Source organism: Patiria miniata, unplaced genomic scaffold (genome assembly GCF_015706575.1).
Source record: "Patiria miniata isolate m_02_andy unplaced genomic scaffold, ASM1570657v1 HiC_scaffold_27, whole genome shotgun sequence".
Taxonomy (NCBI): domain Eukaryota; kingdom Metazoa; phylum Echinodermata; class Asteroidea; order Valvatida; family Asterinidae; genus Patiria; species Patiria miniata.
The window spans coordinates 1834880-1854633 of NW_024037066.1; the positions used below are offsets into that span (position 1 = coordinate 1834880).

The 19754-nt window shown below is 41.6% G+C and overlaps 1 protein-coding gene across 1 annotated transcript in view; it reads left to right on the forward strand.

Annotated features, from left to right (window-relative positions):
* The first annotated feature begins 2473 nt into the window (after positions 1 to 2473).
* LOC119734468 (neurogenic locus notch homolog protein 1-like) overlaps positions 2474 to 19754 on the forward strand; it is a 51985-nt gene continuing 34704 nt past the window's right edge. Inside the window, exons 1-2 of the mRNA XM_038207994.1 lie at positions 2474 to 2803; positions 10733 to 10805. Coding sequence (XP_038063922.1) covers positions 2707 to 2803; positions 10733 to 10805 — 170 coding nt within the window. The 5' untranslated portion in view covers positions 2474 to 2706. The remainder of the gene's footprint in view (positions 2804 to 10732; positions 10806 to 19754) is intronic.

Sequence of the window (19754 nt, forward strand, 5' to 3'; positions counted from 1 at the left end):
TTTTCACTCTGTCGAGCTGACCCAAACCTGCGCTCCAGCAGCTTAACAAGTGCACTGTACTTGTACTTGTGGCCTGAGTCACCCAACAACCGTAGAGCGTCTCCCTGCAAGCTTGCGGCTAACCACCTCGCAGCCTGCTCCTCGCTCCACATATTCACCTCACGACATGACTCAAAATGGCGGAAGTACTCCTTCCAGAGTACCTTCCCACTGTACCGATCAGGGGTTATGTTTGGCCTGCGATTTGGTCGCTCCAAACTACCCATCTGACCCACACCACCATGGACCCGTGCCTCTCTTTTCAGTGGCCACGGACCCACTGACGAGATGTCAACTTGAGCTGAACTGTTGTTCTTTGCCTCTACTGGTCGAGTCGCGAAACTCAACAGTTCACTATGTACCTGTTTAGGGGTACACAATTCCTTATCTTCAACGAACGGGTTGGTACTCGCCCTACCCCGTCTCACACCAACCTCAGGCGTGAACGACAACAGATCCCCATTAGGACCCTCCGTCTCCCTAGAAATAGGTGTCGACTGCGCTCGGGGGAACACCCCTGAGCTTTGTCCTTTCCGAGGTGTACTTTCAATAAAGCTCACCCCCCTCCCCTCTTTAGGGGCCAACTCAGGCACCACACCTGCACCTGACTCTCTCCCCGTCGCTCCAGAGACATACCCAGATGTTTCTTCGGGCAACCTAAACTCAACATCGGAATCAACACGACGGCGCACACGCCCACTCTCGGCTTGCGTACCCCCGTTTCCTCCATTTGGGGAATCACCCGACTGCAAGTCCATGGCAGCTAGCGCCAACTTCTTTTCAGTGAGGTCCTTTTCCCACTGCAGTATTTGGTTTTCCATCCGCAGTCGTTGCACCTCGACCTCAGCACTCGAGGTGCCAATTCGACCTTTCGAGCCTGGATCGCTCATCTCTACCCAAAAATCACCACCGAAATCAACAACACGTGAAGACCAATTGTGCAATTCTATTAGTCAACAGAGAAGTCACCTTAATCAATTCCAATCCCACTTCTGACACCATTTGTGGCGGGACTGTTCCCGAACCAAGTTATTCCTCGGACCAGGGACTACACAAAGCAGTCTAAAGGCTAAGGATGCAGGCTCGTTTTGGGTGGAAATCTACCGCCGCAGGAATTGATCCCTAAACCTTCTGTTAATTAGGCAAAAACACAATAACAAGGACAACTGGCAACTGAATGGTCGGTAATCTCAAGTAACACGATGATTTATTCCAGAGACAACAATTAAATGATTCAATGATTTGGGGGTAATTGTCTTGGGTAGCTTTATTACAACCTGTGGTTTTCGAATATGAGCCCTATTTGCAATACACAACTAATATCGCACTGCTCACTCCAATAATCACTGCACAAACTAATGCTGCATTACAGGAACGCTATAGCAATGCACAACCAATGCTGCAATACATGAACGCTATAGCAATGCACAGACCAATGCTGCAATACATGAACGCTATAGCAATGCACAGACTAATGCTGCACTGCCTAAACAATATCGCATTGCCCAGCTCAGTGCCACTGTGGAGATATGGTTTGTGCGCACGTAGCACTACGAAACCATGGGCCCAGCCCCAATCAACCACAATGCACCCACAAGTGTACGGCTAAACTGTCCAACAGTTCGCCCGCGCCTAGCTAGCATATAGCGCAAATCACCATATAGCATTACACGCCACAGCGAGAGCACACTCAACTCACGTTTGTACAGCTCGCTGCCACTTGCCAGAAAACTCCCGCGCGTACGTACGTAGCAATCTACTTACGCGCATACATAGCACATGCACTAAACCATTATGATGCACTAAACATATGGGGCTTTGTTAACCAATCGCGTGCGTGCATACACGCACACCCTGACTGCTAAGCCACACCCAGTCACGGGCGTACTATACTACAGTTCATTCATAAGATTAGAATACAATAACATGAACAAGGGCATAAAACTTCACTTTCCGTCACAGTATGTTATAATTATGGGCCCCATAATAGCTACATTTGTACATTCCCCAGTCCCCGTTTCCCCTCATCCGGGAAGAATTACGGAAAATAAAGTTCCAAGAAGACGTGATCGTGCATGAAAACCACAGTTTCTCAATATTCACCATAAGGGGCCGGTACTTTCTTGCAGCCGTGTAGGTATACTGATCTTCAACAAGTGCCGAATGGCACTGGTGTACCCTATTTAAATCCCCGGACTCTGCCGGGCGGAGTTTATTCCAGTTTTTATCCTAAACCATCGGGGATTAAAAGCCAAAATCCTTGAGGCCTTAATGGACGGTTTATTAAGTATATAAAAGAAGACGGCTCAACTTGCCATGGCAAAAGCGTGCCTGACGAAATTGAATTTGCATGATAATAGTTTACCATAGTTCAGCGGTCCTCACTGCCGCGGATGGATATTGCAATGGTCGTGCGCTTTGTGTCAGCCACACGACTTAACTTTTTTGTACACACACGACGTACACACAAAACACCAAGAGCTCAGTTCGGTACTTTTTAACGAGTGCTTATCGCAATAAACCGGAAACTCAACTCAAAACTCCACACATTTTCGTCGGGAATTCATTCACACCACGGCCCGAGAATCGCCTGGAATTTACTTGCGGACACCGCCGCACTCATGGTTGACCAAAGAGGCAGATTGTCGTGAGAAGAGGAGGGTCAAGATGGGACGAAAACTCGGACCGGATTTTAAGATGCCCCGTTTGGATTTGATACTGGTGGTGGTGTACACCGTGCTGCAGTGTACGACCGTTGTTCGAGGTAAAGTAACGTGCTGCCTACCCGGGGAATACTTGCATTATCAGCCGAGTGTCTTTGGCCGAAGTTGACCCAAACTGTATAGTTTGAAGTACACATGTTGAAGGGTATGGTACAACTATAGAATGCAGGGCCACTTTACTCTACATCCGCGCCTCCGTACGGCTGCGTGGAGGCGTGGAACCGCAGTCGACCTACCTCTGAAAATCGATCGTGGAGTCGTGGAGCCGCAGAGAATTGCGCCCTCTATCGGTGCGCGTCTCTGCGACTCCGCGACTCCGCGCCTCCACCACTGAGAGACAGTGCCCCGTCGCCCTCCCCCCCCCCTTCCTAATTTGCGCGCCCAATTAAAGTGACTCTGCGACTCCCCGACTCCGCGCCTCCGCGACTCCAGACAGTGCCCCGTCGCCCTCCCCCCCCCTTCCTAATTGGCCCGCCCAATTAAAGTGACTCTGCGACTCCCCGACTCCGCGCCTCCGCGACTCCAGACAGTGCCCCGTCGCCCTCCCCCCCTTCCTAATTGGCCCGCCCAATTAAAGTGACTCTGCGACTCCCCGACTCCGCGCCTCCGCGACTCCAGACAGTGCCCCGTCGCCCTCCCCCCCCCCCTTCCTAATTGGCCCGCCCAATTAAAGTGACTCTGCGACTCCCCGACTCCGCGCCTCCGCGACTCCAGACAGTGCCCTGTCGCCCTCCTCCCTTCCTAATTGGTCCGCCCATTTAAAATGGATATGGATGCTTCGTTCTCAAAAAGATTCCGCCGAGAATTGCGCCCTCTATCGGTACGCGTCTCTGCGACTCCGCGACTCCGCGCCTCCGCCACTCCAGTGCCCCGCGTCTCCGCGATTCTGCGACTCCAAGACTCCGCGCCTCCGCCGCTCCAGACAGTGCCCCCAACACATTTACAAGCACGCCCTCCCTTCCGATCCTTCATGAGAAGCTTTGAAGACAAGTGCAGTGCATTCCTTCGCTGTACCATGCTGTACTTAGCACTTTTTTGCAGGTTTGCATATCTATTACTCCTATTCCATCCACGCCTCCAGGCAAAATAAAAAACCTTGCTTCGGCGTGGCCCTGCATTCTATAGTTGCTCCAAGGGTATTAATTAAATGGGATTTTTGTTGTTGAGGAAATGCAAAGTTGTACTGTACACGCAGACTGAGTTATGATACATCAACAAGTTTGAAACCTGTTGAACATGTGAACTCTGCTGTAGTCTGTTGCGTACCGGTACCGCAAGTGCATGTAGTTGGGGGTTTAAAAATGTAATGCCAATGGGTTTGTATTTGTAGTAAAGTGGCGAAATACAAAGACATGGATGTTGCATGCATGGTGTTAACAACGAAGTTAATGAAAATAATGTTGGGAAAAAACCCCACAATGCTTGAAAGTTGAATTGTTAGTTGGGTTATTCATTGTAAATGCAAAGTAAAGAATATTTTCCAAGAACAGTTTCCAACTGTCATGACTGTCTTGCAAGTTGCATAAATACAAAAAAATGCGGAAATTTTTGGAAAAAAAACTAAGTTGGTAGAATAACCGAATGAAACAGAAGAAAGGGTAGGGCTATATTTGAAGTACATGTGTATGTATACCTCTCCCCCCCCAAAAAAAAATCCCTGATTGACAGACCCTCCTGATGTTTTTCATGTGAGGGCAACACAACAATTTTTCAACTGTGTTGCACAGTAGCTGGAAGAATGTAACACTGTGTATTACTTTGTATAAAAAAATGAGGATTGCAATATTACAATGTATCAATTCAAAGTAGCAGGGTTGTCACCTTGGATCCATTGGGGGAAAAAATGTTGCAACCTGACCCCACTTCAGCAGTTGTGTACAAAGTCTATGGAGAGTCAAGACATTTTTGAAAGTATTTCCTAACAAATCAGGAATGTTTCTCAGTCCCAGATGCATGTCTTATCATCATTTTTGCAATGACTGACCTTCATTGAGATGATGAAGAAAAATGTGGCTTCAGGTTGCAACATTGTTTCCTTCATAGGAAACAGTATTAATTGCATTTATCGGTAGGGTTACACTTACAGCAGACAGCTTGGCAGTATTTCGATATCTGTTTCGTTTCTGCAATCCTCTTCCCCCATTTGTAATTATTATTGCAGTGTCAGTGCACTGTATGCAGGGACGTTCAAATCTGCAGTATGTCAAGTACTTTGAAGTACCTGGGTCGATGCACCTTTCCAATTATTCAGTGGACTTTTGCTTTCAGTAAGCTTGTTAAAATAACTTTACCAACATACCAACTATCAGAGTTATTGGCTGACAAATTAAGGCATATATGGAAAAAATGACCCGACTGACCAAGCAAACTTGCACTTTCTTGAGGCAGAGCAGGTAGCTCAAGCTCTTTTCTTTTTTTATGTCGCATGTTTGGATTGGTTATTTTTTACACAAATCAACAAAACTTGGAAATGAAAAAGAATTGTGTTCGTGTTTTCATAGATGATGAAGGTTTTCAGACAGGTAATTCCTGTTCACATGTGCACATACAGAGTTCGTTTGACAAATTATTCTCTGCTAAACGGGCACAGACTTGTGGCATTGAGGTAGCTTGGGTGAGAGGAACGCACACAAGCATGGTGCTAAAAAGCCCATCATTAAGTCGTCAGTCGTACCACGAGGCGCAGTTGCCATCCCACGAAGAGTATTTTTATTCCTCCATGGTGCAACAAAGTCCATTGAAAATCCCTCACTTCATGGTGCAGCTAAACTATCATATTCACCTCTTCGTGGTGCACCCGATGAACTGTCACCGGTACCCCCTAGTGATGGTAAAGATAGACTAAAGGCAGAGTCTTGAATGCCATTACTGCTGTACGACTAACGCCGACTAACGACATTGCCATTTGCGTGTTTAACCCTAACAATCCCCATCCAGTCAAACTCCAACACCAGGGTTTGTTGGAATCTGTTGGAGTGGGTACTGCACCAGTATACTGATTATATAGGGTTAGGGCTGATACCATCAAAATCAGAGTCCAAGTGTACAGTTTACTATATGGTGTTGGAATTTGCAGGAGTGAGGAAAGTTCCTACATGTAGTATTCAATCTAGGGGGTTAAAGGGAATGTACATCATTGGCTTTTGCTGTAATTTTTAGAAATGAACTATTTGGGGGGTTAGTATAATAGATCAAATATTGTTACACTGACATGTTTGAAGTTTTGTGTTCGAAAATGCTGGAAAAACCAAGAAAAACAAAAATATTCAAGTAGTCTGGTTCCCAGACTCCACCAAAGATGAAATGGATCAAAAATACCGGAAAATTGTAAGGTAAGGGAACCAGTCTAGCTGGCCTGCACCCGTTCATGAACATGGAACCAATAGCTAGCAGAACAAAATTTAGACTAAAACAAATTGGTAAATTTGGAGCAGTAATTGAAATTTAGTTAGGTTTTTCCAACGGTGGTCGGCCGACCAGCGTTGGAAATGTATACAAATATACCATTTTCTTGAAAATGGCTTCTCACCAGGTGCCATAATTTTACAGGATGCTTAAGCATGTCATTTACCAACATCCTAGTAAGGTATTTCGTAACAACTTGGTAGTTTTATTTTTCGATGTTTGCAAATGTTGTATTTTCCCTTTAAATAAGGGCAAAGTTATGCACCAAGTCCATAGGCACTGCAAAGGACACACGGCAGGTACATGTACATGTACAGCTTAAGCCTACATGTACATGTAAGCTTAACAAAAGACCTTAGTCCATGCTCAAACACTGCATCCCAGCCTCGGGATATTCCAGTTGGATTCCACAGCGTATTGGCATTCCAGGAAATCATAGGAGCAGGGTTATCACAGTGGGATGTGTTAATTAGTGCATTTTTCACGGCCCCCTTAGTTAGGAAGACGCCATGACTGGGGTGCTTTTTCCCCTTTCAATTACTTCCTGATCAATTACATCAAGTGAGCAACTAGATGTCTTCAAGGATGACATCAATTCCAAATGAAAGTTTGTCCGGGAAAGTGTATTTAAACGAAAGGGAAAAAAACAACAACTTCTATGACAATCTGCTTGTAATTCAGGATTTAGTTTACATTTGTGTGTAGATTGATTTACCTTTCAATCATTTTTTGTTTGTTTGAACATTGTTGAAATAAAATTAAGTGTCAAGTTAAGGGTCATATTTCTGTTTGACTTCTGTTTATTTTCTGTATTAAGTTTTGGTTGGATTTGAAAGTTGACAGAAACAAATCTTTACAAAGTTGAGCTAATGCGCACACAAAGGTTGTAATGAAATAAATAGTCAGAAACATGTTTTAAGATTTTTTTTCATCAGCAAGGACAAGTATTGTACATGAATCAATTTGCATGTTGTAAATGTAACATTGGTGTTGTAGAGTGCTCTTTTTTATCATGTAGAGTGCCTTTTTTTTTATTATGACGCAGTAGTGAAACCTTTGAAATTGTTTCTTGTTACTTTTGTTTGTCTTGTCCTTCCACAAAAAAAAAACATTGCCATCCTGTGCCCATTGTTGATGAAACTTTTTAACCAGTCTGCCAGTGTTTTTCTAAGCAAATTTGATGACAATGATGTTGCTCTGCCCTTGATCGCCTAACCGCACAGGTACATGTACACGTGTACATGTGTACAAAAGAACTTATTTTTGGTGTGACGGACGGGTTGGAGAGATATATCTCACAATGATGGAATGGAATGCATGATTGACGTTGAAAGCATTGAAGTACCTCTGGCAGAACAATTCTTAGTAATAATTTATTGTAACAATAACTTGTATTTACAATGCACGAAATAACAAAAAAAAACCAATTACAATTTGAGGAAGGTAAGAATTTATCCTTGGTTTAAACAATCAGGTTCACAACCCCCCCCCCCTCCCCACATAGTGTCTTTTGTGATGTGGCCTCCGCGAGTAAAGTTTTCCTTTGCTCTACGGTTATAATATTGAAATAAAACTTTAAAAGTATCTTGATATTCGTCTTTACACCCCCCCCCCCCACTATGATAACTTGGGACAAAGGGCAACATTAAAGTTCTTTTGAAATCAACAGTCGTAGATTTTTGGTATCATGTGACTTGCTCTTAACTTCATTACCCAAATGAGCATTTGAATTTCTTATTAATATTTCAACAAAAATGTAGGCCTAATTTTAATATCTGTTTGCGAAAGTTTCTGTAGAAACATCCAACTGTTAAATCTGCCAGTTGATAACGCATGAGTAATTGTAACGCCCCTCGGGCTAAAAAAACGGAACCTCTCCCATCTGATAAAACCTCCCATCAGAGATGTCCTCTTTAAGCTTGCATGCGGATGCAGAATGCCTTGACGGGATGCCAAGCTCTTTACATTCCTTCATATAATTAAAGTGAAACGAGAGAATGTGCGGTATTACAGTTGCAGCCCATGCTTGCATCCAATGACGACAGGTCATTGCTTGTGCCAAAGTTTCCCCATTGAAAAGCGATGACGGGAGACTTGGCCCAAGAATGCGCTTTGTTATGGCTAAGCGAAACAGGAGAAGTTTATTTTTAAAAAAAACCTGCCTGCCCACTGGTGTTGTGTGAAAAAAAACTTTGCTTTGGTCACAAAGCTGAGATAATAAATTCATTACTGGCTGATTTGGCACTGTGGTTATATGAGAGGAGTGATTCAACTTCAACTGTTAATGGGAAAAAATCTTTTTTGTTTGTTCCGTGGAACGATTTTTGTTCCGAATCTTTGGCTTCCACATTTATCAAAATGTGACCAATAACAATAGAAAGATAATAATAATAAAAAAAAACACACAGAAGCTCTCAATCGCATTCCATACATTAATTTCTGAGTTTTTACAATTTCACAGATTGTCCAATTTTTGTTTTTGAGAGAGAACTTGTACATGTTCATTATTTTCCTTCACAAAAAGTTGACCAGCCCGTAATTTGTTTAAGCGGACCAAACGATGAATACTTGCAGATGTGTTGGACATGTGACAACGGTGAAAAACACGTGTCGACCTCACGCCTACCAACTCGCTTAACCAAATTTATGCAAAAGTGTTTGCGTTCGAAGTTCACCGCTGGTGTTGTTTGTCCTTTGGTCCTTGATTCTACTAAGTTATCTGATTAGGGAGCACGCGAGGGCCAAAAGGAAATTGCCCAATCTGGGGGTTGGAGGGAGGCTGTCATTGTTTGGGTGGTCTGGGAGACACCTCACACTGTTTTTTTTTTGGTCAAAAGCCTGCCTCAAAAATGCTGCCAAAAATACTGCAGTCCAACCCCAGATTTTATGTGCTATTTATACAGTTGTAAGAACACATCCTTACTTTGTTTACACAGTTGTCATTCTCTAGAACTAGTTAGGAAGTTCACAGTAGCAATGGATCTACATGTACAGGTACACTCTGCACTGAAATGAGTGTGTTAGACTTAGAGACATGTATCGTCACAAAATTGTAGATTTTTCTAAAGGGTGTCATGGTGTGGACATGGAAACACTGGATTGGAGTTGAGACTGCATTATGCAGTTCGTAGTAAAGCACAAGCTTTTACTGTAGAGCATTGTATATCTGTGGATATTTACAAAAATATGTATTGTAGAGTAGTGTTCTCTTTGTCAAAGATTGCCAGAGTTGATTATGTGGTACAAGAGGTACAATATACAGATGGGAATAGAATAAACAACATTTGCCACACCAAATCCCTTCATCTTTGAACACACTTTAGCAGAAGTAATTTTTGTGCGCGTCTGCATGGATCTCCGGTAATTTCGAGCACTTGAATAAAGGAATGGGTTAAACTTTAGACTTTAGGAAGTGAGCGTTATCGGCCGTGGCAGGGTGTTTACTGCAGGGATGTGTGCCGTGCGCGGGCCAGATTGACAAAGTGTATTTATTTACCCTCATTGTTGGCGGGAGGAATGGGTCTTCCGATTGGTAGATTACGGACCCGGGACTCGCGCGCCTATCGGTGTAGACACTTTGATAAACCCTGGCTGATAGTGGGGGAGGGTCATGCATGCCCCCCCCCCAAAAAAAAAACGCTGCAGAATTTTTGTTTCCAGTGAGATGTTCAAGAGATGTTCTGGATTGTTTACACAGAACAGGTTCCAGAAAGAAAAAAAATTGAATGCATACTGATTATTGTATTGTGTACACAGCTGAGTGTGATTATAAATCGATTAATCGATGTACCTGTACTAAACATTGGTATCATCCGGCTTGCTGTTACCGATTAATGTTGTATTAAGCTGTCCAATGGTTGCAGCAGTAGACAACTCAAGCTTCTTTTTCAATGTCATTATCAGTGCCTGTTGCTTTGTCGGTGAATTTAGGTTGATCAGGACAATGAGAGGTCCCAGGAACTAGTCCGGGTTTGGTCAAATTTGCCTTTACCAAAAGGTTCTGGGGATTTTTGCTGGAACCTGCCTAAATCCTTCCGATTCCTCCAAATGTACAATAAACCAGTGACACATTCTAAAAATCTTTAAATTGAGGGGACTGAAGCATCACAAACATAACTGGTAAGATAAATATGATAGACCATAAGCTTCTGATGGAGTTTGTAGGATCTAGGAGTGACTGGGTTCGTCAAAAATGGTTACTCGCCAAACCAGAAAGCTTACAATTTCCAACTGTTTTTTTTTTTTTAACAATGAACAAAGAAATGTTGAACAAAGAAATTGACTGGAGCGGAGTTTGAACCTGCGTCCTCCAGATTGCCGTTCCGGTGCTCCACCAACTGAGCTATCCAGCCCTATGTTGGTGGTTCTCCAATCTGCTATATATGCCATGTAGCCAGGGATCACACCCAGAGTCAAGATGCTAGCAACATTAGCAATGCTGCAAAATGTGAAACAGCAAATGGGGATCATTAAATTTGTCAAATAAACCATAAAGGTTACAATTTTTGTTGACCAAATTCCTCGGCCAATTTATCTCTTTTATTGCTTTCCTTTTTTTCTTGCAGCTTCGTGTGGGCCCGACACGTGTCTTAACGGTGGTGCCTGTGTCGCCAACCCTGGAAGTGTATCCCAATGCCAGTAAGTAATTCACTCTGCCCCCTTCCAAATTTAAAATAATTATCAAGAAATTAATCGTTAAAATATAATACATTTTTTATTTTCTTATTTAAAATAAGAAGAAAAAAAAGTCCGCTGTGTGAAAAGATTATCTGCTGTTTTCAATTTCACACATTCACGTTAATAAGGCTTCAGTAATTATTTCAGTGCCTGTTACATCTGCAGTGAAAGGAAATTTAAAAACCCAAAAATGCTAATCAAGTGAATTTCATGAAAACGTGACATTTGAGATTCATCATTTTTGGGACCCTTATCTTACTCATCAGAAGAAATTATAACCGATCAAAAAATAGTAGTGATGGTTCTGGGACTAATTATTGGATGCAGTAATGAGCATGTTAATTGCGTTTTGAATGTTCCATGTCCTGGATGTGTTTTATGAATTACAACATGTGGCTTAATTTGGACCAAATGCTCTGAAAGCTTTGACAATTACAAAGCCTGAAACTTACTTCATTTCCCCCTTTTTGTGTGTGCAGAACTGTCTTCTCATTGGTCAGTTGTTGCTGTCCCAACATGCTTTGACCTGACCTTGCATAAATTAGTGTGGTATTCTGACCTGACCCTTGGTTGTATTGCATTGGATCCAAGGTTCATTTCAGTTGTGTTTTCCTCACAGTAAATAAGTAAAGAGCCTTGAAAGAAAACCTAAGTTTTCTACATTGATTATGTGCGTTGGCCTTGCATGATGTACTCGTATATTATTATTAGTGTGACATCGTTTGACCCAAGATCTAGCGAGAGCAAACCTGTGATTGGACGAAAACTCAAGGTTTTACCAGTCCTTGAGTAGCAGTCCTCACCGAGAGTCGCAGTCATCCACCTATCCACCGCTGTATGCCTTACAATTGGTTGAAGTTATATAAGTATACCTTGCTGTTGGATTTCTCATTGAAAGCATGCTTGGATTTAGCACAGATAGAGTCTCAATGCCACACAATCCTTTCAGATATTGTTAAAGCAATTCAGTTTTTCTACATGCTGAACAGGTTTTTTTTTAAAGGGAGTCCTTCTAACTGAACACATGCTGGTTTTTTATTACATATCCTTTTAGCTGACCTGTGAAGTGCACGCTAACAATGCTTGTGATTGGCCACACAATGACGTACTTACCTCCCTCTTTTCACTAACGGAGCCCCCCTCGGGCCAATTAAATAACCCCTCACAAAAAGCGATGCATTCAGGCGAGTTCATTGCAAATTTGCCTAGCAACAGGCGCCTCTGTACAACCAAAGTCATACAGGAAATGGTATTGGTTGATTGGTATGAAAGGCCCCACGTGATTGGTCAACTGGATTGACCTTCCTGATGAATGAGACCTGTTGAGTTGGGGGATTTGTGTTTTTTTTAATTGCCTTCAGTAGGGATGAGAACAATTCTGTCTGATTTCACTTTTTGAAATGTCTGCCAAACAGGAACCAAACTTTTTTGTCTGTGAACACAAAATGAACATGTTAAACATAGACATGTTCACATTGTACGATTTAATCACAGTAACTTTCACATGCACCATTGAAATGCACACAGTACCTATTCCCCTAAATAGTTTAACTTTGTTATTCAGTGGTTGTACATGCTTCCAAAGATACTGTGGTTAAGATTTTTCGGTGAATTTCTTTTTTGGTAGTTTTCCTGTTTTTTTGCACTATGGTTTTGTACTGCTGTGATTGCGACCACTCCCGGACCACTCTGTTTATGGACGATTATAGCATATCCTAGGAAAACATCCTTGTTTTTGTTCCTGGACTAAACATGCATAATGCCTACCTGTTGTACTTGTAGTAATAATAATAAGGCCGGTGGCCCACACTGAATGCTGACAAGGCAGCAAATTGCAGTGGTCACGTTGTCAGCTGAGGTCAGGAAAGCCCAGCAGTTGTTCCAGTAAGAACATTCTCTTTTTGCGGTGACCCCCAATTTTTTTTAAGGACACAGATGCCAGGTCACTGGACTCACACTGAGAGCAAATTTGATTTGACCAAATTTTTAAAGGAGAATCTGTGGGGATACTTTAAGAAGGTTTTGAAACAATTTGGTTCACTTCGACCTTGTAAAAAACTGTGTGAATTTGAAGAGAAAATGAATCATTTTAAACCTGAAGCTGATTTTAGTGCTATCATCATTGGCTACTATTTCTAGTCTAGACTCTGGACAGACTTGAATATACAAAAAATATGGAAGAAAATTCAGTAGTTACATGTGTTTAGGCAGTTGCCCATCTGTGGACACCAATAATGTCTTGTTCCACGACTGATGTAGATGTTGTTACCAGGGTTTCCAGGTTTTCCATGCCGCAGGCAGTGCCAGGCACCATATTATTTAGGCCTTTAGCTCAAACTTTACTTTTTAGTTGGTAGAATTATGCAGGACAAATCCTAAAACAATTTTGATACGTACATGTACATTGTAGTACATTCTTGTTGTCATTTTCTTGTGTTAATTCCATGTAGCATGGTAATTTAAAAGCCTTCAGAGCAGAAGTGTCCTTTAAGTTGACGTCCAAGTCCCATTGTGATGCCATTGAAACATTCCATTTTTATTGAAGCGAGTTAAGTGACCCAGAAACTGCATAAGGCTACGAGGTTAAAGGGAATGCATGGCGCTCTGTTGCCTTCATCGCTTGTCTACAGTGAACGATCTTTCAGTTTGCTGGACTCGTGTTCCATAGTTTCACAGTAGGAAACGCCAGCGCATACTTCCTGTTGATTGTTTGTGATAAATCTTTACTTTGTTTTCAATGAGATTAAGTGCAGGTGAAGTGTCAGTATGAATGTTATTTTTGAGTTGGCGTGAAAATGAAACAGTAATTTTGTGATGCATGTGTCATCCGTGAAGCACATTTTGCCGTGAAAGCAGAACCAGCCACATCCATTCATTGCTGATCTTAAGCACACATCCTGTATGGCTAATTTTTCTTCTAATGACCTTTTGGTGATTGCAAGTTTACTTTCAAAATGAAACTGCTTGTTTGTGGTCAAACCGGAGACGTTTACATTGGTTGAATACGGCGTCTGTTGAACCTGACGCTGTTTATCTATCATTGGGACTATTTACATCCCATTGTGTTCATTGAATCCATTGCGAGGTTAGCATTTTTTGGCGCTGACTTACTAAGTAGTGAATTCTTTTTTTTTTAATGTTTGACTCTTTGATCTTCACAAACTGCTATCACATTGTTTTCTGAATTTGGTACAATCTAATATTCACTTTCCCAGCATATTTGCCACAGAAATGTAACTTGATATCCATACAGGTTATCAGTACTGTACATCTATATTTTGAACTTTTTTTTTTCCCAAAATGTTTTTCTTGGCTGGTTTTGAAACATCTGTCTCTGCAAGAACATCTCTGACTCTTGAGATCCGATTATCTGATCGTTCCCAGACAGCATCAGCCTAAGTTTTTGAAAACATTGAGGGTCCCACCTCCATCACGATGTCTTGCAAAATAAGTCGTCCTGTCCTGGCATACAAAAAGGGATCGCAACTCAGTTTGAGCACAAAAGTGCACAAAACCTGGCGTGTGGGTTGTTTTGAAAATTTGGTGGTTATTAAGTTGTAGGCGTGGGGGAGAATTGCTTTCGTAGTTTCCCCAGCTGAGCTATCAAAACACGGTGCATCCGGATTGTACGCATTACGTCACTGTCATGGGATTTCCTTATTACTATTCCTGAACAAGTCGCATTCTTGATGCATGTTACATCCCTTGTTTTGTGGACTTCAAGAGTCATTATTTCCTATGTACGTACCAATTATATGCTTCATTGAAAGAGGGGAATGGTTTCAGTAGATAAAGAAAATACCGATTTTCTGTAACTGTTCATCTTGTCAGGTCTTTCTTTTTCCAGGGGGGGGGGGGGGAGTAGTAGTAGCGTAGGAGTTGCAGTGAGAGATAAGAACAATGTCAAATGTTTGAATTTCTTTCCGTGTAATTTGCCCAATCAGACTTTGACACCTGTTGGACAGACCCAGCCCTGAGGCTGTCGGGGAAAATTTCAAATTGCAATTCAGTTTCTTTAGACTGCAGGCAAAGGAAACCGGATCATTAAAAAAAAGTGACAGATTGACTGTGCCATGTTCATTGTCACCACCAGTTGATGTGCGTGTACATGTAGCTATGCAGGAAGTTTGCATGTTGGCGTTGTGAACTTCCTTGTGACGTCTCCTATTACACCACTTTTTTTTTGCGGTGTGCGCGATTTCTCAATTCACCATGTCCCAGTTGTAATTAATTGCAAATCACGATGGGACTCTCTGGGGAGAAGTTGTCAACAAGAGGAAGTCGTTATTTTGCAATTTTTTTCGTCTCCCTTCAGTCAGAATGCTGGGATCTGCTGTTGGCATCAACTCACATTACTGTTCACTTGATCCATGGGGGCAAAGGGGGTTTAGTTTTGAATGGGAAAAGGGGGACTGTGGTAACTGTCTGAAACTTGTGGAACTTTGGTATGTCTTGTTCTCTTTAGCTGATATGTACAACATATCGTCGCGTCAGTGCAACAAGGTCGTACCTCTTAAAATGGCATTAACGCGAAACGCGAGTTTCAGAATGTCAAAAGGTCGTATGTGGCTTGCAATAACCCGGATGTACACGCAAAGTCAGTGGACGTCGAGATACGACGTTGTTGCATGGAGCGTATACGCGCGAGATACGACTTTGTTGCAGAATGGAGTCATACGAGCTTGTTGCACTGACACGATGATATGCTTTTGCTGTAATTTTGAGCAATGGATGGATTTGGGGGTTAGTATTTTTATAGCAAATATTGTTACAATATGACCTGTTAAAATTTTTGTTCATATGTACATTGTAGATGTAGGAAAAGCCAAGAAAAAAATGCTGTTCTTGCAGTCTGGTTCCCTGACCCTACTTCAGGTGAAACAGATCAATTAAATAGACATTATGAAATTGTCAGGTCAGGAAGCCAGACTAGCTGGCTCACTCACATTCGCGGATGTGTGACCGATTGCAAACAAAATGTGGACTACAATGTAACAAACTTCGGGAAAATTGGGGGCAGGATTTGAACAAAGTCAGTTTTTTTCAACAATGTTTTTTTCCCCCAACCATTTGTTTCAATAGGAAATTGAATAAAAAATTCCACTTTTCTTGAAAAGGACAGCACACCAGGTGCCATGATTTCACAGGATGTTGAGACTATTATTCCCTTTCATAATAATTTGGTAGTTATGTTTTTGCTGTTTGCAAATGTTACTTTTAAATGCTGAACTTGCTGTGCATTCTTCTGTGTGGTAAAATGTTGCATTGCTCCTGTTGGGGATGTCCTGATAGTTTACTTTCTGGAGTGGTAAATTCAGCGTGGAAAGAAAGTTTGTTAAGTTTTATATAAAAGTGAACCTATATCGGTGGTTCATCAAAAAAAGGTTACGTAAATTTCCATTTGACTAACCTTCTTTACGAAGGCATCAGAACCATATGTGACAGTTAAGAAAGATAGAGGGTCAAACAACCAATACGGAGGTAGGACAAGTGAAATAGATCTATGAAAAATAATTCACACGTGTTTTAGATAGTCTAACAGAGATAGACACAACACACAAAAAAAAATTGAGAAACACTAGCTCAACAAATTATGGCAGCTGCATTTATCTACCCCATAAGTTGATTTGAATAGCAATGTTTTTGGTATTCCGGATGTGATCAGACTGATAACTCTCCTTTCTTTCGAAATTTGACGCCAAAATAGGTTGTCCCCCAGCATTTCTGCAATTTATTGATTTTCAGTCTAAGAGGAGAGCTGGTCTTGTACTTGCTTCCCAATTCATCATCTGAGACCGTCACTTGCTGTTGTCCAATTACTCTTTGGAACCAACCATTCCTGGCATTTTCCCCGATTAATTTATGGCAGCCCGTGCCACATCGAGTGGCTGTTGATACCAGGATGCATTTAGTGACCCGCGAATCCTGGCAGTTTTTTTCTAACTTTACCTAGACAACTCTCCCGTGATAGAGTCAGGATTTGGGCAAGATTTATTGGGCTGGTTTTCCTGTCTCAGATAAAACTGTCCACGGACAGCAATAAGTGAAACAGAGATGGGGGGGGGGGGGTTATGGTATCCTTTCAAAATAATTGAGAAAAAAATTGCCATAGTGTGGCCCAAATAAAACAAGACGTCTGTGGACTGCGTCATTTGATACAAATTTAGTGTTGTATATTTGTTGAACCCCTGAATAAATTATAAGGATGTCTGCAAAGTTGACCAGTATCGTCTGGAGATTTTAGCCCATTGCGGGGCAGTTATTGTGAAAGGCTAATGTATCAGTGTAACGTTGGGACTTGGGAGTGATATTTGAATGTTTTAGGATAGGGATTTGGAAAGCTTGAATTTCAAACCAAGTATTTAAAAAATGAAAATTGATTTTCTTGGTAGAATAAACAGCTGATCAAAAATTGGAAATTTGTTTAAGCATGGCAATCATTCGTGCAGGAAAAGCACATTTCAATTTATCTGATCACAGAACTTAACAGATCATTATTTTACCGAATTTCTCATAAATAATTGTAAAAAAAAAGAAAAGAACTTGGTGAAGTCGCAGCATCTGTTTACCCTCGATCTTTTCCTCTTGATCCTGAATAGATTTGCCTGTGGATTTCTTGAAACTGCAAATTAGTTGGATCCTGTGGGATTGAGCAGGGTTAGGGTTTGAACTCATGAAAGCGCCATCATAAAAATTGTCTTACTGAATTGTTTCTAAACTGTAAATTCTTTTTACAATTTTTTTCCCTCAACATTTGGTTCTCTTTAGATGTTAGTTTTGATTTGCCACTTTCTGTTAGAAGTATTAAATATTTCCACTGTGACGTGGACATTCAGCAGAAGTCCAAATTGTTGACAATACAGATTGTAATTGATTATGTACATGTATCTTCCCCGCGAGGCAGAATTGAATCACATAAAAGACCCCTGGTCCAAATTACTTGGGGATGACATCAGTCAGAACCTGATGGATTTGATTGGATAATGTCGGCCGCCAGCATTCCCAGGGTGATGATGAATATTAAAGGCGACGGAATTGCCAGTCTGATAAAAAAAATAGTCCCACAAGAGAATTCAATAATAATATTTCCTTGTTATCAGAATATTTCCTTGTTATCTTGTTTGTTGTAACAAGCTAAAGTTAGTAAATGAATATTTTGGCCCCCATGCTCCCTGTTCTAGATTTGGAAGTTTCAAATAGGCTGCTTACCAATTTGAAAAAATCTAGAAGGATTTGAACGAAGCTGTCAAAAGCTGTTAAGGGTTTTGAGAGCACTTTTCAATCTTGGTTTCTGCATGTCAACTAAAAGGATGTTTGGGCAGCAGAAGTGATACTAATGCATTTTCATATTCAGTCTATCTGATAATGATATCGAAAGTCAGAAATCAAAATAGCTATGTAAAAAAAAAGATCAGCAATAACTGATGCGTGTTATCGTCTCAGCTGTGGTTCCTTTCAGAAGCCGGAGGAATTTTGCTTTAACTGTTTGCAGTTATCTGCTGCTATCTCTGGCTCTGGTCGTCAGATGCCTCGCTAGCCTGTCACTTCCCTGCGTGCAGACTCACCACTTCGGAATCTTGGTTGAGATACGACCGGCAATAAAAACTGCCAGAAGAACTGCAGGAAAAAAATAGAAAAATAAAATGAAGAGGAGGGGGAAGAAAAAAAAAATATCTTGGCATGGTTCTCATTTTTGTTGGTGGCCATTGCCAAGTCTAGACGTCATGCATCAGGGCCAACGGGTTAACAGAGCAACAGTGAAAGCATAATGCAACACAGATCCCAGATCTGGAAGGTGTATCCGGTGGAAAACAGGCAGGATAAAGTTGGGAGCAGTGTGAACATACGTGTATCCACTTTTTTTTTGGATGGGGACGATTTGGGGTATGACACACCTGTTATTTATACACACATATTGAAATAACAGACCAGTAACAGTCCTTCAAATTGAGTCTTCAGCTGTTTTTTTTCCCACTTACTGTTGCCATTCATGTTTTTACATTACCTTAGCATTTACTTGTGAAGCCTCCACACAGTTCTACCATTTCCTTACTCAATGGTTTTACATACTGATGGATCTTTGGATACTATGAAGATGAAAACTTTGATGAAGACATCCATTGTGCAGATTTGCAAATTTGCACAATTTGGTGGGTTGGGTCACACATTGCTACATCTAGTGGGCTTGTGTTTGCCATGGCTTCAACCTTTTTTATAAACTTCTCAGAAAATGTGTTTGCAATTGGCAGCGAGTTTTGCTGTCATCATTTAAGAATGTATTAAGAAGTTAACAAGACATGCCAAGAACACACTCATTTTGTCATCCATTGAAAGGTTATTTGGGCTGTGCTCTTGGATTGTCAAGGTCAAAAAACAGACTTCATTGCCCGGTGTGGGCGTATACGTGGACTGTGCTGGTATACGTGTGTGCCGGGTCGGGAATTCCTCAGTTTCCTTGGCAAGCCCAAAAAGAAAGTGAACGGTTTGCTGCCAATTCCAATAGGAAGTGGAAATCCTTGAGGAGTAATAAAATCGCTTGGTGGGCCTGTGGTGGATGTAATGAAAAAGGAATTAGGGAATAGACAATTTGCACCCAATTTCTATCCAGAACATAGCTCAGTTAAACTTTTAATCAATGTCAGTTGTAAGACCTACATGTAATGTCTTGGTACCGGTACTTGCAAAGGAGGAGACATGGTGATGATAATAGTGCGAGGTACATGTACAGCTGATTTTGCAAACCTGACATGTGTCGGTTTAAGACCCAGTGAAGTTTTGAAATGACAGTATCCAGGGTGCACCGTAGTTATGTTATTGTTAATTGTGAGTGGATATTTGTTATGTTCACGTTCATTTTTTTCCAGTTTCTTAACCCTAACCCTGCTCAATCCAACAGGATCCAACTATATA